The sequence below is a fragment of the Osmerus mordax genome, chromosome 12, assembly GCF_038355195.1.
Source record: "Osmerus mordax isolate fOsmMor3 chromosome 12, fOsmMor3.pri, whole genome shotgun sequence".
In the NCBI taxonomy this organism is placed as follows: domain Eukaryota; kingdom Metazoa; phylum Chordata; class Actinopteri; order Osmeriformes; family Osmeridae; genus Osmerus; species Osmerus mordax.
Window position 1 is genome coordinate 7,705,514 of NC_090061.1, and position 22,713 is coordinate 7,728,226.

Here is a 22,713-nt window from a genome sequence, read left to right on the forward strand (position 1 = left end):
CGTAGGGCCGCTGTCGGCCAGAGTGTTGCGTTTGTTGAACATATTTGCAGCAGGACCTCCTTCTTCAAGTCGATACATTTGACAGAGACGCAGCAGAAACGCACATTCTGCATTAGAAATACCGTAGAGAACAAAAACCCTGAGCTGCAAGTTTTTTGTTAGGCTGCATATTCCGTTTTTGAATTTATTTATTGTCTATTTCCGACACTGAAAATATTGGATTATACTCGACGTTACAGTGGACCATTTTATATTTCTTTAAAACAGAGGAAATGTCTGACAGAACAATGGCACGGCGAGTACTGTTGTTCATCTCGGTCCTCTCTCTCGGTTCAGTTCACTCGCAGGTCAGTTATTCCATTCCAGAAGAATTGGTGAAAGGCTCTTTAGTAGGTAATATAGTGCAGGATTTAGGATTAGATATAAAGAGACTGAACTCAGGTAAAGCTCGTATTTATACTGGAGACAGCACAGAATACATCGAGCTGAATAAAGAAAGGGGAGTCCTCCTCATCAAAGAGAGAATAGACCGTGAAGCGCTCTGCGGTCAGACGACGCCTTGTGCAATACATTTTCAGATTATTCTAGAGAATCCCATGGAATTTTACAGCATTACAATTGAAATCAAAGACACGAATGATAATTCTCCATATTTTAAAAACACTGAAATTATATTTGAAATCAGTGAGTCTGCTGTGATGGGGGCCAGATTCGTCTTGGAGAGAGCTGTTGATAATGACGTGGGTCTGAATGGATTACAAAGTTATATTTTAAAACCGACTGATCATTTTATGCTGAAATCACTTAATAAAGCTGGTAGTAGTAAAAACGTGGAAATGATTTTACAGAAACCTCTAGATCGCGAAACACAAGAACACGTTTCGTTAATATTAATAGCAGTGGATGGAGGCGAGCCGCAGTTGTCTGGAACAATGCACATACTAATCACTGTACTAGATGCCAATGACAATGCGCCTGTGTGCTGGCAGTCGGAATATAAAGCCAGTATACCAGAAAATGCTCAGAAAGGCACAATTCTTACAACAGTAAGTGCATCAGACACTGACCAAAGCTCTGAAGGAAAAATTATGTATTCTATCTCGAATACTGCCGAGGGTGCGATTGACCTTTTTGAAGTAAATGAAATTAATGGGATTTTTAAAGTGATCGGAATAATTGATTATGAAAAACGGACCCATTATGAAGTAGACGTCCAAGCAACAGATCAAGGAGGTCTCTCTGATATATGTAAAGTAATGATTGAGATCGTTGATGCAAATGATAACAAACCATCGATAAATATTATGTCGAAAACAAACAGCATTTCTGAGGGCGTTCAAGTAGGGACAGTTGTAATAATGATTAATGTTCAAGACCCGGACTCTAACGAAAATGGGAAGGTTCAATGCGTTTTAGATGAAAATATTCCTTTTTTGATACAATCAACATCAAATAATTTCTTTACCGTCGTAACAGACAGTGAATTAGACCGAGAGAGAGAGTCTGAGTACAACATCAGTGTCACGTGTTCTGATGAGGGAGTGCCCTCGCTCTCCAGCAGCGTCACTCTAACTTTACAGATATCAGATGTGAATGACAACGCGCCTGTCTTTGAGAAGAGCTCATATGAGGCCTACATTATAGAAAACAACACACCGGGCTTCTCTATATTCACAGTGAAAGCCAGAGACCCTGACTGGAACCAGAATGCCCGAGTTTCTTACATACTGGAGAATTCCTCGATTAACGGAGTTTCCGTCTCCTCATATGTGTCCGTTAGTGCTGATAGTGGAATTGTCCATGCAGTGCGCTCTTTTGACTACGAGCAGATCAAGGACTTCCAGTTCCGTGTAAAAGCGCAGGATGGAGGCTCCCCTCCACTCAGTAGCAATGTGACTGTGCAAATAATGATCCAGGACCAGAACGACAATGCACCTCAGGTTCTGTACCCAGTCCAGACTGGCGGCTCTCTGGTGGCTGAAATGGTGCCTCGTTCAGCAGATGTGGGCTATCTGGTCACTAAAGTGGTGGCTGTTGATGTGGACTCTGGACAGAATGCCTGGCTCTCCTATAAACTGCAGAAAGCCACAGACAGGGCGCTGTTTGAAGTGGGCTTACAGAATGGAGAAATAAGAACTGTTCGCCAAGTGACTGATAAAGATGCAGTGAAACAAAGGCTCACTGTTGTAGTGGAGGACAACGGGCAGCCCTCTCGTTCAGCTACAGTCAATGTTAACGTGGCGGTGGCGGACAGCTTCCCTGAAGTGCTCTCGGAGTTCACTGACTTTACGCACGACAAGGAGTACAATGACAACCTGACTTTTTACTTAGTCTTGGCTTTGGCTGTAGTTTCATTTCTGTTCATCACGTGTTTGGTGGTTATTATATCAGTGAAAATATACAGATGGAGACAGTCTCGTATCCTCTATCATTCCAATCTTCCGGTGATTCCTTATTATCCACCGCGTTACGCAGACACTTTGGGAACGGGAACTCTGCAGCACGTGTACAACTACGAGGTGTGCAGGACGACAGACTCCAGAAAGAGTGACTGTAAATTCGCGAGACCGGGTAGTCAGAACGTCCTGATAATGGACCCAAGCTTTACAGGAACCATGCAGCGGATACAGAGTGAAAAGAGCATCTTAGACGAACCAGATTCTCCTCTTGAGGTTAGTCAACTCAAATCAACATAATTATAATGGGGAGGATCTCGCTCTGTGTGTTTGAAGCTTCTATTTTTAACTGTTTTGGTATGTCGAAGGTCATAATTGCAATTTGGTTATGTGTTGTAACTTGATGATTTGCCTGAAATGAAATAGGTGTCCACCGTTCAATTCAGTTTTATTCCGTTAGAAACAGGTGTAGTTCAGTAAATTGGACTCAGTGGGACGCTGTTGATCAGTGTTGCACAGTTCGGCCTGGTCGCCAGCAGTACCTCCCCCAGCACCCATATTGGAGAAAGAAACGCACCAGAGCGCACAGTCCGGTTTGCAGAGAACACTAGATACTGAGGCTGGAAAGAAACGACCCGGTTGTGAATTAGGCAACCTGAAGTCGTTTGTTTTTAATATTTGCCACTGTATGCTACTGGGATATTACACGTTGTTTTAAGGATAATGACACGTTTTGGTCTCATGGCGCACGAGAAAATATCGGATAGTACAATGACACGGAAGATACTGTTGTTCATCTCGGTCCTCTCTCTCGGCTCCGTGCACGCGCAGGTCAGTTATTCTATTCCCGAGGAAATGTTGAAAGGCTCTTCAGTTGGTAACATAGTACAGGATTTAGGTTTAGATATAAAGAGACTGAAATCAGGTAAAGCTCGTATTTATACTGGAGACAGCACAGAATACATCGAGCTGAATAAAGAACGGGGAGTCCTCCTCATCAAAGAGAGAATAGACCGTGAAGCGCTCTGCGGACAAACTACGCCTTGCGCTCTACATTTTCAGATTATTCTAGAAAACCCGATGGAATTTTATAGTATCACAGTTGAAATTACAGACATTAATGATAACACTCCATTTTTTGTAAAAAAAGAAGTCAAGTTCAAAATTAGTGAATCTGCAGTAAGTGGGGCAAAATTCGCATTAGAGAAGGCAACCGATCTTGATGTTGGTATTAATGGTCTTCAAAGCTATTTGCTTCAACCTACGGATCATTTTGCTCTTAAATTAAATAATCAAGCAGGTGGTAGTAAGAATGTTGAAATGGTTTTAAAGAAACCCCTAGATCGAGAGAAACAGGAGCAGGTATCGTTAGTACTGACTGCCATAGATGGAGGCGAGCCGCAGATGTCTGGAACAATGCAGATACTCATCACCGTATTAGACGCCAATGACAATGCGCCTGTTTTTACTCAGCCTGTGTATAAAGCCACAGTAACAGAAAATGCCCCGAAAGGTACAGTTGTGACTACAGTTAGCGCTTCAGATGCCGACCATGGTTCAAACGGTAAAATCACGTATTCAATTACGAATATTCAAGAAAATGCTCGGGGGTTGTTTGAGATTAATGATGAAAGTGGCGAGATCAGAGTAATTGGGACAATTGATTATGAAAAGGCACGTCATTTTCAAATCGATTTACGTGGAAGTGATGATGGAGGACTGACAGATTCATGTAAATTAACTATCGATGTAGTTGACATGAATGATAACATGCCCAACATCAATATAATGTCCAAGTCAAATATTATATCTGAGGATGCCAAACTTGGTACTGTAGTAACAATGATTAACATTCAAGACCAAGACTCTGGGGAGAATGGTAAAGTTCAGTGCTCAATTAACGATAATATTCCTTTTGAAATGAAGTCAGCATTGAATGGTTTCTTTAGTTTAGTGACAGATAGTGAATTGGACCGAGAGAGAGCGTCTGAGTATAACATCAGTGTCACGTGTTCTGACGAGGGAGTGCCCTCGCTCTCCAGCAGCGTCACCCTCACCTTACAGATATCAGATGTGAATGACAACGCGCCTGTATTTGAGAGGAGCTCATATGAGGCCTACATTATAGAAAACAACACACCGGGCCTCTCTATATTCACAGTGAAAGCCAGAGACGCTGACTGGAACCAGAATGCTCGTGTTTCTTACATACTGGAGGACTCCTCGATTAACGGAGTGCCCGTCTCCTCATATGTGTCCGTTAGTGCTGATAGTGGAGTCGTCCATGCAGTGCGCTCTTTTGACTACGAGCAGATCAAGGACTTCCAGTTCCACGTAAAAACGCAGGATGGAGGCTCCCCTCCACTCAGTAGCAATGTGACTGTGAAAATAATGATCCAGGACCAGAACGACAACGCACCTCAGGTTCTGTACCCAGTCCAGACTGGCGGCTCTCTGGTGGCTGAAATGGTGCCCCGTTCAGCAGATGTGGGCTATCTGGTCACTAAAGTGGTGGCTGTTGATGTGGACTCTGGACAGAATGCCTGGCTCTCCTATAAACTGCAGAAAGCCACAGACAGGGCGCTGTTTGAAGTGGGCTTACAGAATGGGGAAATAAGAACTGTTCGCCAAGTGACTGATAAAGATGCAGTGAAACAAAGGCTCACTGTTGTAGTGGAGGACAACGGGCAGCCCTCTCGTTCAGCTACAGTCAATGTTAACGTGGCGGTGGCGGACAGCTTCCCTGAAGTGCTCTCGGAGTTCACTGACTTTACGCACGACAAGGAGTACAATGACAACCTGACTTTTTACTTGGTCTTGGCTTTGGCTGTAGTTTCATTTCTTTTCATAACGTGTTTAGTGGTTATTATATCTGTGAAAATATACAGATGGAGACAGTCTCGCATCCTCTATCATTCCAATCTCCCGGTGATTCCTTATTATCCACCGCGTTACGCAGACACTTTGGGGACAGGAACTCTCCAGCACGTGTACAATTACGAGGTGTGCAGGACGACTGACTCCAGAAAGAGTGACTGTAAGTTCGCCAGACCGGGTAGTCAGAACGTCCTGATAATGGATCCCAGCTTGACAGGAACCATGCAGCGGATACAGAGTGAAAAGAGCATCTTAGACGAACCAGATTCTCCTCTTGAGGTTAGTCAACTCAAATCAACAGAATTATAATGGGGAGGATCTCGCTCTGTGTGTTTGAAGATTCTATTTTTAAATGTTTTGGTATGTCGAAGGTCATAATTGTAATTTGGTTATGTGTTGTAACTTGATGATTTGCCTAAAATGAAATAGGTGTCCACCGTTCAATTCAGTTTTATTCCGTTAGAAACATGAGTGTAGTTAAGTAAATTGGACTCAGTGGGACGCTGTTGATCAGTGTTGCACAGTTCGGCCTGGTCGCTAGCAGTACCTCCCCCAGCACCCATATTGGAGAAAGAAACGCACCAGAGCGTACAGTCCGGTTTACAGAGAACACTAGATACTGAGGCTGGACAGAAACGATCTGGTTGCTGAATTAGGCATCCTGAAGTCGTTTGTTTTAATATTTGCCACTGTATGCTACTTGGATATTACACGTTGTTTTAAGGATAATGACACGTTTTGGTTTCATGGCGCACGAGAAAATATCGGATAGTACAATGACACGGAAGATGCTGTTGTTCATCTCGGTCCTCTCTCTCGGCTCCGTGCACGCGCAGGTCAGTTATTCTATTCCCGAGGAAATGTTGAAAGGCTCTTTAGTTGGTAACATAGTGCAGGATTTAGGTTTAGATATAAAGAGACTGAAATCAGGGAACGCTCGTATTTATACTGGAGACAGCACAGAATACATCGAGCTGAATAAAGAACGGGGAGTCCTTCTCATCAAAGAGAGAATAGACCGTGAAGCCTTGTGCGGTGAGACGACGCCTTGTGCTCTACATTTTCAGATTATTCTAGAAAACCCAATGGAATTTTATAGTATCACAGTTGAAATTACAGACATTAATGATAACACTCCAATTTTTGATAAAAAAGAAGTCAAGTTCAAAATTAGTGAATCTGCAGTAAGTGGGGCAAAATTCGCATTAGAGAAGGCAACAGATCTTGATGTTGGTATTAATGGTCTTCAAAGCTATTTGCTTCAACCTACGGATCATTTTGCTCTTAAATTAAATAATCAAGTGGGTGGGAGCAAAAATGTTGAAATGGTTTTAAAGAAACCCCTAGATCGAGAGAAACAGGAGCAGGTATCGTTAGTACTGACTGCCATAGATGGAGGCGAACCGCAGATGTCTGGAACAATGCAGATACTCATCACCGTATTAGACGTGAATGACAATGCGCCTGTTTTTACTCAGCCTGTGTATAAAGCCACAGTAACAGAAAATGCCCCGAAAGGTACAGTTGTGACTACAGTTAGCGCTTCAGATGCCGACCATGGTTTAAACGGTAAAATCACGTATTCAATTACCAATACTCAAAAAAATGCACGGGGATTGTTTGAGGTTAACGATGAAAGCGGCGAAATCAAGGTGATAGGTACAATTGATTATGAAAAGGCCCGCCATTTCCAAATCGATTTACGTGGAAGTGATGATGGAGGACTGACAGATTCATGTAAATTAACTATCGATGTAGTTGACATGAATGATAACATGCCCAACATCAATATAATGTCCAAGTCAAATGTAATATCTGAGGATGCCAAACTTGGTACGGTAGTAACAATGATTAACATTCAAGACCAAGACTCTGGGGAGAATGGTAAAGTCCACTGCTCTATTAACGATAATATTCCGTTTGAAATGAAGTCAGCATTAAATGGTTTCTTTAGTTTAGTAACAGACAGCGAATTGGACCGAGAGAGAGCGTCTGAGTATAACATCAGTGTCACGTGTTCTGATGAGGGAGTGCCCTCGCTCTCCAGCAGCGTCACTCTCACCTTACAGATATCAGATGTGAATGACAACGCACCCGTCTTTGAGAGGAGCTCATATGAGGCCTACATTATAGAAAACAACACACCGGGCCTCTCTATATTCACAGTGAAAGCCAGGGACGCTGACTGGAACCAGAATGCTCGTGTTTCTTACATACTGGAGGACTCCTCGGTTAACGGAGTTCCCGTCTCCTCATATGTGTCCGTTAGTGCTGATAGTGGAATTGTCCATGCAGTGCGCTCTTTTGACTTCGAGCAGATCAAGGATTTCCAGTTCCACATAAAAGCGCAGGATGGAGGCTCCCCTCCACTCAGTAGCAATGTGACTGTGAAAATAATGATCCAGGACCAGAACGACAACGCACCTCAGGTTCTGTACCCAGTCCAGACTGGCGGCTCTCTGGTGGCTGAAATGGTGCCTCGTTCAGCAGACGTGGGCTATCTGGTCACTAAAGTGGTGGCTGTTGATGTGGACTCTGGACAGAATGCCTGGCTCTCCTATAAACTGCAGAAAGCCACAGACAGGGCGCTGTTTGAAGTGGGCTTACAGAATGGGGAAATAAGAACTGTTCGCCAAGTGACTGATAAAGATGCAGTGAAACAAAGGCTCACTGTTGTAGTGGAGGACAACGGGCAGCCCTCTCGTTCAGCTACAGTCAATGTTAACGTGGCGGTGGCGGACAGCTTCCCTGAAGTGCTCTCGGAGTTCACTGACTTTACGCACGACAAGGAGTACAATGACAACCTGACTTTTTACTTGGTCTTGGCTTTGGCTGTAGTTTCATTTCTTTTCATCACATGTTTAGTGGTTATTATATTAGTGAAAGTATACAGATGGAGACAGTCTCGTATCCTCTATCATTCCAATCTCCCGGTGATTCCTTATTATCCGCCGCGTTACGCTGACACTTTGGGGACGGGAACATTACAGCACGTGTACAATTACGAGGTGTGCAGGACGACTGACTCCAGAAAGAGTGACTGTAAGTTTGCCAGACCGGGTAGTCAGAACGTCCTGATAATGGACCCCAGCTTGACAGGAACGATGCAGCGGATACAGAGTGAAAAGAGCATCTTAGACGAACCAGACTCTCCACTGGAGGTTAGTAAACGTATTTCAATGTTAGCCTATTGGTTCAGTCATTCACAACTATATAATCATGTCTTCGCACACCGAATGTATTTCAAATCAAACGGCAATCTTCCAGTCATTCCGTAATACCTGCCCCTTTACGCTGACGTAGGAATGACAGGTACTCTCAGACTTCTTAAATTATGACGTATGTGGGACGTTTGACTCTCAGACTATTGACATTAAATACGTCAGACCTTGGCTTCCAGTCAGAGTATCATTAGTCTGGTACACATTGGTACACAGACTCTCCCTCACACGCAAAGAGACAAGCTGACTAAAGATGATGGGGGTACCCAAGTGAGAAAATTCGTTTCCTACACTTGAGACGGACAGTGTTTATACTGTGAACTTTTTGTTGTCATAAAGATTTCCAGCTCTCCATTCCCTTTGATATTTGACACAGGTCAATTCCTTACAGTTAATGATTATTTAAATATTTTCTTTTGATTCTTGTTTCGCGATCTTCAAAACTACTACATTTCTGCAGTATTTATTTAGGACTGTAAGTGCCGCTGTTGGTTAGTGCGAGGATAATAGTTCATCTCAATGCCCTTCCCCTCCTCCCCTCTTCACAAAAGCGCAGCGCTTTTCTTCCTCCATACCTTCTTGAGCTAGCCTACCAAACCATAGCGCAATTCTTTGGTTGGGGATTCTACTAGAATAATTTGTAATCCATTGTGGAGATATTCGTGTTTTCGGTGACACCATTGACAGAGAGAAATGTTTTTTCGTTGTCCTGGCTCAAGGAGCATCGCCTCCCAGATCTGGAGATGGCCGGGACAGCTGCTGTTTCTCTTCTTTGTTACTAAGATAGCTTTTGGACAGATTCGTTATTCCATTCCCGAGGAAATGTCGAAGGGTTCGCTCGTGGGGAATATTGTGCAGGACGTAGGTCTGGATGTTAAGAGGCTGAAATCTGGCCGAGCTCGGATATTTACCGAGGACAGCAGTGAGTACATCGGTCTGAATACAGAGAAAGGGACGTTGGTAGTAAAAGAAAGGATAGACAGAGAGGAGCTCTGCGGCCAATCCTCTCCCTGTTCTCTGCATTTCCAAATCATACTAGAAAACCCGATGGAGTTGCATCGAATTGACGTGGAAATATTGGATATTAATGATAATCCTCCTTTATTTGCGAAGAAGGAAATACAGTTTGAGATCAGTGAATCTGCAGCCCCCGGTGCTAGATTCTCATTAGACAGTGCTAAAGATCCTGATGTTGCGTTGAATACACTCCAAACATACACCCTGAAGCCGAGTGATCATTTTAAATTAAATACACTATCTCGTCCTGATGGTACAAAATATGTTGAAATGGTGCTTCAAACAGCCCTTGACAGAGAAAAGGTTGAGGAGCACATGCTAACATTAACTGCATATGACGGCGGTAGCCCTCATAAATCTGGATCGGTGAAAATTAAGGTTATTGTCTTAGATGCAAACGACAACGCGCCTGCTTTTAGTCAGTCTGTTTACAGTGTAACTTTACCTGAAAATACGTCTAAGGGAACCATAGTCATAGGCGTAAGTGCAATTGACGCAGATCAAGGATTAAATGGTGAAGTAACCTATTCGTTTTCTCAAAGTACTGATAGCGCATCCGATTTGTTTAACATTGACGCATTTTCAGGGGAAATTACCGTTAATGGTGAACTTGACTTTGAGAAATGGAAACAGTATGAACTAAATGTCGAGGCGAAAGACAAATGGGGTTTGACAGACACCAGTAAGGTGCTCATTGAAATGACTGACGTCAACGACAACGTCCCCCTTATTAGCATAATTTCCTTCTCTAATCCCATCCCCGAAGACTCGCCATCAGAGACTGTTATAGTGATGTTTAACATCAAAGATTTAGATTCCGGGAAAAACGGACAAGTTAAATGTTCTATCAGTCGAGATTTACCCTTTCGGATAAAGTCTTCATCTTCAAATTTCTATAGCTTAGTGTCTGATGAAGTTTTAGACCGCGAAACAGTTCCTGAGTATAACATAACAATCACGGCCACAGATGAGGGGTCTCCCTCTTTTTCCACGAACAAGACACTGACACTGAGAATATCAGATGTCAATGATAACGCCCCACTGTATCCAAAGCAATCTTATGCAGCCTACATTCGTGAAAATAACTCTCCTGGCACTTCGATCTTGTCTGTTAAAGCCAGCGACAAAGACACCAACAACAATGCGCGCATTTCTTATTTTCTCGAGGATAATCAAGTGAATGGAGTTTCAGCCTCATCTTATATTTCAGTGAATGCAGAGAGCGGAGAGATTCTAGCTGTGCGTTCTTTTGATTATGAGCAAATAAAGGAGTTCCAAATTCGCGTCAAAGCGCAGGATGGAGGCTCCCCTCCACTCAGTAGCAATGTGACTGTGAAAATAATGATCCAAGATCAGAACGACAACGCACCTCAGGTTCTGTACCCAGTCCAGACTGGCGGCTCTCTGGTGGCTGAAATGGTGCCTCGTTCAGCAGATGTGGGCTATCTGGTCACTAAAGTGGTGGCTGTTGATGTGGACTCTGGACAGAATGCCTGGCTCTCCTATAAACTGCAGAAAGCCACAGACAGGGCGCTGTTTGAAGTGGGCTTACAGAATGGGGAAATAAGAACAGTTCGCCAAGTGACTGATAAAGATGCAGTGAAACAAAGGCTTACTGTTGTAGTGGAGGACAACGGGCAGCCCTCTCGTTCAGCTACAGTCAATGTTAACGTGGCGGTGGCGGACAACTTCCCTGAAGTGCTCTCAGAGTTCACTGACTTTACGCACGACAAGGAGTACAACGACAACCTGACATTTTACTTGGTCTTGGCTTTGGCTGTTGTTTCATTTCTGTTTATCATGTCTATCATAGCCATCCTGTCAGTGAAATGCTACAGGTGGAGACGTGAGCGCATGTTCTATAAATCCAACGGGAATCTTCCGGTCATTCCGTACTACCCGCCCCTTTACGCTGACGTAGGAGGGACAGGTACATTGAAGCATGTGTTTAATTACGAAGTGTGTGGGACGACTGATTCGACAAAGAGTGACATTAAATACGTCAGGCCTTTCAGCCAGAGCACGTTGAGCGTTGACATAAATGGCACCATGACGATGCCAAGGCCAAGCAAGGGCACGGAGGATGTGATGTCAGAGGTGAGCCACGGTCGGCATTTGCTCTTTCACAATAACTATGATTTGACCAACCATATTGTAACTATCGAATCAGGTGGGCTAACTTTTAGCTTATTGTAATCTAGTGCTAGTGCTTAAGTTAGAATACACTTAATTTAATATCATAAACCCATAACAACCATAATATGCTCTTGCATTCGTTTGTTTCTTGCCTTTCACGACTTTGGTCCATGGTTTAATCAACTATATAATTTAATTAGGCAGTTACATATGTATTTTACTGCAGCTTAGCCTATATCAGAGATGTTCATTCATTGCATGTAAGATGTGTAGAACAGTAAGATTTATGTTTTTCCCAATTCTTCTGTTGAATACTGGCAATAGTACTGATATGAGTTGACTGTGATATCATTATCTTTAACCTGTCCTTTTATGCATAGTTTAAGGTACATATCATGTAAGCAATGCTATGCATCTATAGAAATAGATGCAACAGAGAGGTAGAGAATGCCATATGAGAAGGATAATTGCACATAGAAACGACTGTGTTGATAACAGGTCTGGAACATGTAGGAGAAACAGGGCTGGACTGCTGCAGTAGAAAAGCATCACTGCAGTCTTTTTTCACCCTCATCCCTTGCTCCATCTCTCCTACACACACAGTGCACTATTTCTCACTGACCTAGTTCCCTCCCTCACACGCTGCTGTGATATTCCCGGCGCTGAGCTGTACGCTTACAGAGAAAGATGGAGTAAAGGATGGTCAGAGATGCTATAGGAGAGAGAAAGATGGGGAATAATAAAAAAGGAGGAAGGAGAGATGGGCTTGACTAGCAGAAAGGGGGATGGGAAGAATGGATAACGTGCGATGAGAGGAAGGTACTGCTGCTTGCAGGGAGTCTGAGAATTAGAGAGAGAGAGAGAGAGAGAGAGAGAGAGAGAGAGAGAGAGAGAGAGAGAGGGAGGGGGGGGGGGGGGGAGGGAGGAGGAAGACTTGTGGTAGCTGGCCTTCTCTCCACACCATCCATGTGCTGCTCCCCGGCTGTGTTAGTGATGCATGGCAGCCATTTTGAACCACAGCCTCTCTTTGTTGTCAGAGGAGCGTTCCGGCATGGAGAGGAGGGTTATGTAAACAACATCAGTGCACGTGGGGAGCAGAATGTGATGTGTGAGACCTGGATGACAGACAGAGAGATGAGACAAGTCTAAATGACAATATATGAAACATCATGGGGATTTTAATGTATACATGTAATGTAATACAGTCAGTAATGTATGTATTATGTATCATTAACGTATGTATATGTGTAGAATGGATGTATTGCAGTGAATCAGGACAGTGGGATTGACACAGAGAGAAAGAGGGAAAGAGAAACAACCCGTCTGATAGAGGAAGAAAAGGATGAAAATAATGTGGAAAAATACTGCCATATGGCTGTGTGGTCCAACAAAAGAGACTGCTGATTCCCCAGTTTTTCCTTGATACTCTTCCCCCTCTATCTTTACAACTGGCTGCCCATTAAAGAGAGGCATTACCATGCTTATCCCCCCGTAATGTGACCCCCAGGTCTTTATATGTACCATGGGGGGGAGGGGTGGGGGGTTAGGTCAAATTGTGAGTGAGGAAAGAGTAACTGTCCTTATATCTAGATAGACTCCACAAGGATGTTGAGACTGTTTGGCCAGTGTGGAAGAAATTGGGATTTTCTCCTGACCCCGAACATCTATTAACCTGACACATAGACACAATATACTGTTATTAATAGCAAGCTTACATGATAAACGTACTAACTAGTATCCAATGACTAGTTCTATTGATTAGTGATTAATGTAAGCACACAGGAAATCCCAATTTCGTCCACACCAGCTTAGGCTCTCGGTGGACATACTGAAGATAGTCATTTAGTAGTGAATTCTTTGTCAGTTTCAGTGAGTTATGAGTAAATATATTTGCTTTGTGAGTGGCAGAGCTTACAAACATATAGGCCTACTTGTTTTACAATCGTCTTTGTGCTTTTGGTGTGTAGAGACTGGTATACACCTCTCATTAACACCACTCACAACCTTAGGTTTTACAGTGTCAATCTGGTAAACTCTGGAAGCAGTCTATCATCATTAATGTCCCACATCTGTGTCCGCTTTACCTGTGAAGGCTGTGGTTTAATCATCAAGGAACGTTCTCAGGCTTGTTAGTGAGGAAAGCTTTTACAGGAGGTAGTAAATCCTGGCCCCTGCAGTGTCTCTGCGGGGGTCAGAGACCCCAGACATCCGAAGCACCCCTCCTTCTGCCCTTGGTTGGTTTGGTCCAGTAGATACTTTTGTGTGTTTAGATTTGGTCATTTCTAACAGCTCCCAGCAATTTTACTTAACTTTCCCACTATTCTACAATGTTCAAAGTACAATGCAATGTTCTACTTCTTATAAAGTGAGTCAGTCGTTTATTTTGGGAAACCTGAACATGAAAACCTGTTATTATCTTTTCCTGCTAGGAAGCTGTTAGCTGTTATTTGCTGCCATTTTGGATCTAGCATCAAGCAACATACCTGTAGTTTCCCAAACATGTGTCTTTCCACAGTGCTATCATTTGAAGCTGCTCCCCCACATCCCCTAGGCCATTGTTTATCTACTGTACTTCCTTCCTGGTCGGCCCAGCCGTCTGGAGAGCAGCTGTCAGTGTATTAGTGTGTGTCTTCAGAACAGCATGTTAGACTGCTTAGTAGTGTCATCACTGTGTGTGTGTGGTGAGCTGGATAGAGTCTAAGATGTTTGTTTGAGAGTATGTGGTCCCCTGCGTCGTATAAAGTAAGTGTGGTTAAAGTAAGTTCTAATCCTCAAAAATCTGCTTGAGTACATCAGATATTTGATTAGATCCTATGGATGTTGTCGGATTATGTGAGTGTGTCCCAGTATCTGCACTCAAAACCCATGTACTATATGTGCCCATACTGTAAGCACTTCATTGTAGTGAAAGTGGTTTGTGGTTAGCATACCAATATACTTGTGCTCTGGGCATTCACTTCCTTGATGAGTCACATGATGCTTCCCATTTAGGTTTAGTAACTAGGACAGGCAACTGTAACTCACCCACATACCAAGACACAGGAAATGAAGCATTCAAATGGGCACTGTTCTATACAATATTAGTTCCAGTAGTAAAGCCCTGTGAGTCTGAACATACTGATCCCCTGAAAGGGATTACACCAGGGATTATTTAGGGCAGAGTGACAGTGGGGCAAGTCCAGACTTTGGTTACGTACAAACACACACACTTATACGCTCACATGTAAACAAATACACATACGTACTCATACATACACAAAATACCACACGTAGAAACAAGAACAGGAATACACATTCAAATAGAAACACTTCCTTGTTGGATGTTGGATGTGTTGTCTTTGCTGTCTCTGATGCAGTTGACTGCTTAGTCCCATCACGGTCATTTTTTTGTGATCTGAAACGAGGTCAAGTGACTCATTGAGTCAAGGCCTGGGGCTGAACCCCACCACACACTGGAGGAAAAAGACTTGGTACTACAGTTGTGTTCAGTGTGACTTTCGGGTTAGCACCATGATGAATGTCAATGTGATTGGTGTGATTACTTTATAAAGAAGAGATTTGATAATGAGGATGTGTGTACGTGTGTCAAAGGCCTTTCAGTGGTTGTACTTTCTCCACCATCCCACACTAAAGATGTAGCCTGTCCTTGTCTCTTTCTTCCTGATCTCGTTCCTTGTCTGCCCCCCCCCTTCCCCTCTCTCCAGCTGCACCATTCTGCTGCAGATGAGAAGAGAGAGAGAGAGAGAGAGAGAGAGAGAGAGAGAGAGAGAGAGAGAGAGAGAGAGAGAGAGAGAGAGAGAGAGAGAGAGAGAGAGAGAGAGACTGATCTGAACATTTTGTCCTTTTTTTGTGTGCCATGCTACATATTTGGGTCCATAATTAAACCTGCGTACGTCACTCTGTGTTTGTTACAGCTAAACTGTATCTCTAGATGAACATCAGACAGGACATCAGTATGTTTCTGCAGTTAGATAACATTGTGTTGCTCCTTTCTGAATGACATTCATTGCTACATTACTGTTATTGTCAGTGGCAAGAAAATATGTATTATGAAATGATAAGGTTTGCGTGAGTATATCTCTTGTACGCCTCCGGCACCAACACCTCATCTCCTTTTCTTTCCCTCGTTCATTCCTTTCTTTCTTCCCCTCTGCTGTTTTCAATCGAGGTCTTTTTTTCATCACAGCCAGCTCCCTGGAAGAGAGGTGGGATGTGTTGCCACAGCAACAAGCTGACTCACTGGCAGGACTGTACCATTATTGGTTGAGCCACAGGGGGGCAGCAGCAGATACAAGCGGTTGTGGCTACTGGGAGGGTAGGGAGACACCCCTGTTTGGGTGCACTGTTCTCAGCCTCCAGGTCTGATAGGTGGGTGAAGAGGGAGAGTGTTGGGGTGTGGGGGTGGGGATTTTTACCTCTCTGTGTCAGATGGATACTGCCCTTCCTGCTTGTTTTCACAGATTAGGAAATGGCTGAAAAGACGATCTTGTTATAGACTAGGTTGTATTAAAAATAATAAACTGGCAGCTTCAATTTTGTTCCATAAATTTTGCTTTATTACTGTGTATTTAAAGCAATATCATCATAATGTATCCATATAATTACCAAACACACAAACACATACACTGTGTCTTGCAGGTCCTCATCTATTATTCTGGTCTGCTCTGCAGCTTTTGCTTTGTTCTGCCTTGCTGAATCCACAGTCCCACACAGAGCTCATTAATAAAGCATATCCTATCCATGGGCATCGCCTCGAGTCCCCCTGCTGTTGCTTTATGGGGTTTGCAGGCTGCAGGGGAGTGTTCTGCCGAATTCTAGTGTTCTGTGTTCTGTTTCTGATGGTCTGGGTTCTGCAGGTCTGGATTCTGCAGATCTGGGTTCTGCAAGGCTCGGTTTTGCAGCTCAGGCTTTTTATTGCAAATGTTTCTCTAAGTCAGTGGTGGGATTGTATTTCTCTTTCACACTTTTTAAAATTCACCATACTTCTCTTATACCCTGTGTTTCCTCTATATCCTGGTCATTCTCTTTATCATTCACTCTCTGAAACATTCACACGCTACACAAAGACCCTTTGTACATTTCATTGATTCAACAAATTATAGCTTTTTTTGCTTTCATACTTTACTCTGAAGTACCACAACACATACAGTACCAGTCAAAAGTTTGGACACATTTTCCCATAAACTTTTGACTGGTACTGTACATGCACACAAGACACTCACACAAACAAACACAGCACAGCGTCCTAAAGTTACATTTACTTTCACGTCAGTTAATAAACATGACCGCCAGCTAATGTTGAAACTGTAAGCGTATAATCATGGTGGCTTGGACGGTAAGTATCAGGTCTGAGTGTGTCCAGAGTCAGACCTGGCATGTGGACCACCACACTAACCAACATGTCTTCTTCTCTCTTTCTTCTCCTCCATGTCCTCCCTCCTCTGCTGCTGCCACTCCTGTTCTCCTTCCTCCAATCAAGGTAAGAGATACTCTCTTGAATCATGACTACACTGTCAGGAACATGTACAGGACACATATTCATTATTATAAGAGTTGTGACTGACTGAATGGTTGTCTGGCCAGCTGACAGTCTGGCTGACTTATACACGGGTTGACTGACTGACTGACTGATTGACTGACTGGCTGTGGCTGACTGATTTACATGACAACCAGACAGGTTAAGAGACACATGGATAACTAGCATGAGCGAGCGACATGGTCCTTCTGTATACAGTATGTCCAGGGATACTTACTGACTGACAAGACAACATGAGAACACATAGACCACATGCGTATATGTAGTGAAACCCTGCATCTATACAAGGGGGCTGAAACCAAAAACACAACTGCATGTGACCTCAATGTGTGTGAGTCTCGGTGTCATGTAGGCCTACGAAGATACTGTAGATGACCACATTGCCATTTAATTGTGCATCCCTCTGAGTTTTCTGTACATAGTGTGTTTGCACAGGGCATGATGATGTGTTCCTTCAGTTAGGACTACTGAACAACAAAACGTTCCTCATGTATTATGAAACATTTTGGAACACAAATTCAGAAATGCACAAAAAAAAAAAAAAGGTTATTTGTATGTACTTGATGTCAAGTCAGGTCTACATATGTCTTGATATGCATTTAGAGCGAGTGAAGGAGTGAGATGGTGCGTTGTTTTGTTGGGGCCACGCGGCTGCTCTTTTTGTTTTCAAACATGCAGCAGCATGAGCTAGCCGCCTGTGTGGCGCTGTTCACCCGTGTGGTGCTGAAATCTGAATCCAGAGCACTATGGCGGCGCGCTCCTCTCCCTCCCTCCCTCCCTCCCTCCCTTCTCTCTCTCTCTCTCTCTCTCTCTCTCTCTCTCTCTCTCTCTCTCTCTCTCTCTCTCTCTCTCTCTCTCTCTCTCTCTCTGCCCTTTGAATCGCTCAGTTCCACTAATTTGATATGATCTATATTATCTACAATCACTGCTCTTATAATCATATAATTGTACAGTGGTTTGGTTCTTTTTAGAATCAATGCTTCGATGTTTCAGAAAATCTGACTCTGGTGTGGCTTTGTTGCTAGGCAGATATAGTATTCTGACATAATCATGCACCGCTATAGATTGACTTTGATTGGTGGCTCGTACCCGTACGTCACAGGATTTCACAGCAGCGCAGGGCTGTTCAACTGTCAGGTTGTAATCGAATCGCGTGATGGAATCATTTGTGTGTGCACGTCTCTCTCACCTCCCGACTTTGTGTGTTTGCAACTGTGCGGATGAGAGAGAAGTAGAGGCAATGCATGAGAGAGAGAGAGAGAGAGAGAGAGAGAGAGAGAGAGAGAGAGAGAGAGAGAGAGAGAGAGAGAGAGAGAGAGAGACGGAGAGACGGAGAGAGGGAGAGAGGGAGAGGAGGAGGCGGAGTACATAGAGAATGCACTTCCCTCTCTTTAGACTTGCTCTACAGACCTCCATACGGGTGTTTTTACGCCGACTCGTGCTTAAAGCATTACTATGATCCACGTGGGGCGCTTTGGTGACGTATGTACACTGCACTTGCTGTGTCTTACCACTGGACGGCAACGAAGAGCCTCTCTCCGTCACACCTGTACCACAGACCAGTAACACTGTACAGTACATGTCTTTATTGAATATGGATCTCTAAAACAAACTATCTTTTGTCGTGGTGAAACTCCTAATTTAATGAGACATTTTGTTCGTGTTGTTGATGATAAAAAGTTGATATGACTTGGTTAGACATGACTTTCATGTAGATGAAGATAATTGTAATTGTTGTTATGGTGACTTCAATGATGCTTGGCAGGTTAAGGAAATGACAATGTCAGCTGCAATAATAGTCATTATGAAACATAATATTTAAGTTGATACATTTGAACTATAGCCTAATAAGGCACTAAACTATAGAGGAGCCCGCTATCGTGTGGCTGTGTCTTTAAGCGTTTTCCAAGCTCTTATTGGTGGAATACAATTGCCACTGTGCACCAATAGTATGCAAAACTGTACAAAGAGATCTACTCCCTCCCCTGAGCCACAGCACCGTAACCCTACAATGCACAGTTAGAGGAGGACGATAGATGTGCATATAGACACAAAGCGTCTCCATCACTCCATCATAAAAAAATGAAAGGTGCTAATATTGGATATTTGTTATCGCGAAGGGACATATTTTTCATGCATGAATTGTAACGGTTTTGGTTTTCTCGTCGTGTAAGGATGTGGAACAGGCTGCCGGAATGCCAGGTGCTGCTTTGGTGGCAAATTTTCTTTCTCTTGTGGAGTACAATTGACGGACAGACACGCTATACCATCTCTGAGGAACTGAAACAGGGCTCTGTTGTAGGAAATCTAGCCAAAGATCTGGGCTTGGGACTGTCTGAGATTTTTAACCGTAAATTGCGCGTCGCCTCCGAGGCTGGGAAGCAATATTTCAGAGTGGATGCAGGGAAGGGCGAGCTGGTCGTCAATGAGAGGATAGACAGAGAGACTATATGTGGACAAAGCGCGAGCTGCATATTACCGCTGCAGGTTGTCATTGAGAACCCCTTACAGTTACATCGTATTGAGGTGGAAGTACGAGACATAAATGACAATTCACCTACTTTCACCAGCAATGACATTACGTTAGAAATAGCAGAATCAACCGTTGTCGGTGTGCGTTTCCATTTGGAAAGCGCAGAAGACGCTGATGTTGGCAGTAGTGCACTAAAATCGTACACTCTCAGCAAAGACGAATGTTTCAGTTTAAAAGTAAAAGAAATTGAGGATGGGAGGAGGGTTCCTGAGTTGGTTTTAGAGAAGCCTCTGGACAGAGAGAAAAAAGCTACCCATAAGCTCTTATTGACAGCGCTAGACGGAGGAAACCCCGTCAAATCCGGGACTTCACAAATTACTATAACCGTTCTGGACAATAATGATAACATGCCTGAATTTGAAAAGACAGTGTATAAAGTTAAGATTCGAGAAAATAGCTCTAAAAGTACATCTGTTTTGAAACTGAAAGCAACAGACGCAGACGAAGGTCCAAATGGAGACATACTGTATTCTTTTGGAAAGCGCACACCTGATTCTGTGCTATCAGTGTTTGAAATTGATGCGTTGACTGGTGAAATGTTTTTGAACGGTGAACTCGATTACGAGAAGGATGCCTCATATCGTATTGATATTCGTGCGAAAGATAAAGGAACGCCTGAAATGGAAGGACATTGTCGCGTGCAGGTAGATGTGATAGACGTTAATGATAATGCCCCAGAAATTGTCCTTACCTCTCAACCAAGCCCTGTGCGCGAGGATGCACCAAGTGGCACGGTGGTTGCTTTATTAAGCGTGCGGGACCTTGACTCTGGGGATAACGGTAAAGTGACGTTACAACTCCCCAAGGGTTACCCTTTCACTCTGAAATCGTCATTTTCTAATAATTACGCACTGGTCACAAGTGAAGCTCTGGACCGAGAGAGTTTCTCTGAGTATAATATTGAAATAACAGCCACTGACTCTGGCTCTCCTCCCCTCACCACGAAAAAAACAATACCTGTTAGTATCACTGATGTAAACAATAATCCCCCTAAATTTAGCCATCCCTCTTATAATGTGTATTTGAAAGAGAATGGATTACCAGGCTCCATACTCTACTCGATATCCGCAACTGACCTGGATTTAGGAGACAATGCCAAGATCTCTTACTCCATCCTGGACTCAAAGGTGCAGGACGTGTCTGTGTCCTCCTATGTATACATGAACTCTGATAACGGCAGCATCTACAGTATGCACTCGTTCGACTATGAGAAACTCAAGGTGTTTCAGATTCAGGTGCAGGCAAAGGACCACGGCTCCCCATCTTTGAGCAGCAACGCCACTGTCCATGTTTTTATCCTGGACCAGAATGACAATGCCCCCGCTGTTATTTACCCCTCCACTGCACTGGGCTCGCTCTCTCATCAGAAGATTCCCCGCTCCGCTAAAGCAGGCCACCTGGTTACCAAGGTGACGGCCGTGGACGCAGACTCGGGCCACAACGCCTGGATCTCCTATAAACTGGCGGAGGCCACAGATGCGTCTCTGTTCAGTGTCAATATTTACACGGGAGAGGTGAGGACTAAACGCGCTGTGTCTGAGCAGGATGACTCCTCTCAGAGGCTGCTAATAGAGATAAAAGACGACGGGGAGCCGGTCCAGTCAACCACGGTCACGGTGGCAATACTGATAGAGGACGGGCTACACGAGCCCATCTTAGACCTCCGACAGAAAGCGCCTGAGCCCAGTAAGAAAAACGGTAGAATCACCCTCTATCTGATCCTCTCTCTGGCCTCGGTGTCCGTTCTTTCGGTGCTGACTTTTGTTATCTTAACTGTGAGGTGCGTTAAAAACAGCAGCGGTAGTTGCTGCATGAGACGGGCCGACTATGACGGCTACACGAACCCCAACAGAAACCTGCAGATCCAGCTCAACAGTGACGGGCCTATTAAGTACGTCGAGGTCCTGGGAGGGGACATGTTGTCTCAGAGTCAGTCGTTCAGGTCCTGCCTCTCTCCCATGTCAGAGTTCAGTGATTTCACGTTTGTTAAGCCCAGCAGCACCACTGACTTTAAGGAGATGATCAACGTTCTAGACGCGTCTTTACCCGACAGCGCCTGGACCTTTGAGAGCCAGCAGGTGAGGAAAAAAATATGTATTGTGATGCTGACCATTTTGGCTTTACTTCGTTTAATTTTCATTGCATTTACTGAAGGTTTCATAATGACATGGTACTGATGATGATACCGACACATGATTAAGTTAATGTAATTGAACACTCCGTCTTTAAAAAAATATTCGTACTCGTATCTGTGTGATGGAAACTGTCGTCTGTAACTGTGACGTTACAATGGGACAATGTTTTGACATTCGGCTCAGTTTCCATCATTCCATCAACATTTTATACATTGCTTTTTGTTGTTTTAGGTGGTTTTTCATTTGTTTAAGTTGTTCTCTTTCCAGCCCGCACTTCTAAAACAAAATTCAGCACCATACGTGTGCTGCGACTCTAGACTGGTGTGGTCAGGGATATTTTATTTGTTATTGATTTTCTGATGTGTTTTGTAGTTAGTATTTGATCTGCTAATTCCAGTTGCAAAGTAGACAGCTTTGGGGGGTTTATCTTTTCAGAACCATCAATGTGGACAGCGACTTTGTGTTAGACACACAGAGAGGATAATACATGACTGTTCCTTCAGCCTAGCATTTACAGACCCTGGATGGAGCTCCATCCCAACTGCTACATACATCAATACTTTGAGCAATCATATTGTAGTTGGGATAATTAAATTTTTAAACAATATCCTTCCATTTAGAAGTGTATAATTGCATTGAAACGGTGTGTTTCTCGATCTAGTCTCTCTGTGCCAGTTGATGATAATTTACAGGTAGCTGTGGCTTTAAGAGCACCCTTTTCTCTACCCCTTATTGGGTGTTACAGATGGGAGCTGTGCACCAATAGGATGTAGAACTGTACAAAGAGATCTACTCCCTCCCCCCAGTCACAACACCGTAACCCTACGATGCTCAGAGCTGGAGGAAAGAGAGATGCATACAC

The 22,713-nt window shown here is 43.7% G+C and overlaps 4 protein-coding genes across 6 annotated transcripts in view; all 4 read left to right on the forward strand.

Moving 5' to 3' along the window:
• LOC136954609 (protocadherin gamma-A11-like) overlaps positions 1-22,713 on the forward strand; it is a 69,087-nt gene that overhangs the window by 18,535 nt on the left and 27,839 nt on the right. Inside the window, exon 1 of one of the 3 annotated variants that reach the window (XM_067248233.1) lies at positions 3,168-5,552. The exons of the other annotated variants lie outside the window; for them this stretch is intronic. Coding sequence (XP_067104334.1) covers positions 3,168-5,552 — 2,385 coding nt within the window. Of the gene's footprint in view, positions 1-3,167; positions 5,553-22,713 lie in introns of those variants that run through there. 3 annotated transcript variants of the gene reach the window in all.
• On the forward strand, positions 288-3,014 carry LOC136954409 (protocadherin gamma-A7-like). Its single transcript, XM_067248041.1, has 3 exons — positions 288-616; positions 1,904-2,672; positions 2,916-3,014. The coding sequence occupies exons 1-3, from the start codon at positions 288-290 to the stop codon at positions 3,012-3,014; spliced, it is 1,197 nt and encodes a 398-aa protein (XP_067104142.1).
• LOC136954411 (protocadherin gamma-A7-like) lies at positions 6,050-8,582 on the forward strand. The gene is made up of 3 exons (XM_067248042.1): positions 6,050-6,378; positions 7,666-8,434; positions 8,577-8,582. Exons 1-3 carry the CDS (start codon positions 6,050-6,052, stop codon positions 8,580-8,582), a joined length of 1,104 nt encoding a protein of 367 aa, XP_067104143.1.
• LOC136954412 (protocadherin beta-15-like) lies at positions 9,188-22,617 on the forward strand. The gene is made up of 4 exons (XM_067248043.1): positions 9,188-11,608; positions 20,361-20,496; positions 20,803-21,794; positions 22,597-22,617. Exons 1-4 carry the CDS (start codon positions 9,188-9,190, stop codon positions 22,615-22,617), a joined length of 3,570 nt encoding a protein of 1,189 aa, XP_067104144.1.

Bases quoted from the DNA above. Each gene is read 5' to 3' on its own strand.
- LOC136954411 (XM_067248042.1), top strand. From the start codon at position 6,050: ATGACACGGAAGATGCTGTTGTTCATCTCGGTCCTCTCTCTCGGCTCC. The intron at 6,379-7,665 runs AGTTGAAATTAC...TGTGACTGTGAA, and splicing joins ATGGAATTTTATAGTATCAC to AATAATGATCCAGGACCAGA.
- LOC136954409 (XM_067248041.1), top strand. From the start codon at position 288: ATGGCACGGCGAGTACTGTTGTTCATCTCGGTCCTCTCTCTCGGTTCA. The intron at 617-1,903 runs AATTGAAATCAA...TGTGACTGTGCA, and splicing joins ATGGAATTTTACAGCATTAC to AATAATGATCCAGGACCAGA. The intron at 2,673-2,915 runs GTTAGTCAACTC...AGTGTTGCACAG, and splicing joins AACCAGATTCTCCTCTTGAG to TTCGGCCTGGTCGCCAGCAG.
- LOC136954412 (XM_067248043.1), top strand. From the start codon at position 9,188: ATGTTTTTTCGTTGTCCTGGCTCAAGGAGCATCGCCTCCCAGATCTGG. The intron at 11,609-20,360 runs GTGAGCCACGGT...TGTCGCGTGCAG, and splicing joins CGGAGGATGTGATGTCAGAG to GTAGATGTGATAGACGTTAA. The intron at 20,497-20,802 runs GTAAAGTGACGT...ACCTGGATTTAG, and splicing joins CCTTGACTCTGGGGATAACG to GAGACAATGCCAAGATCTCT.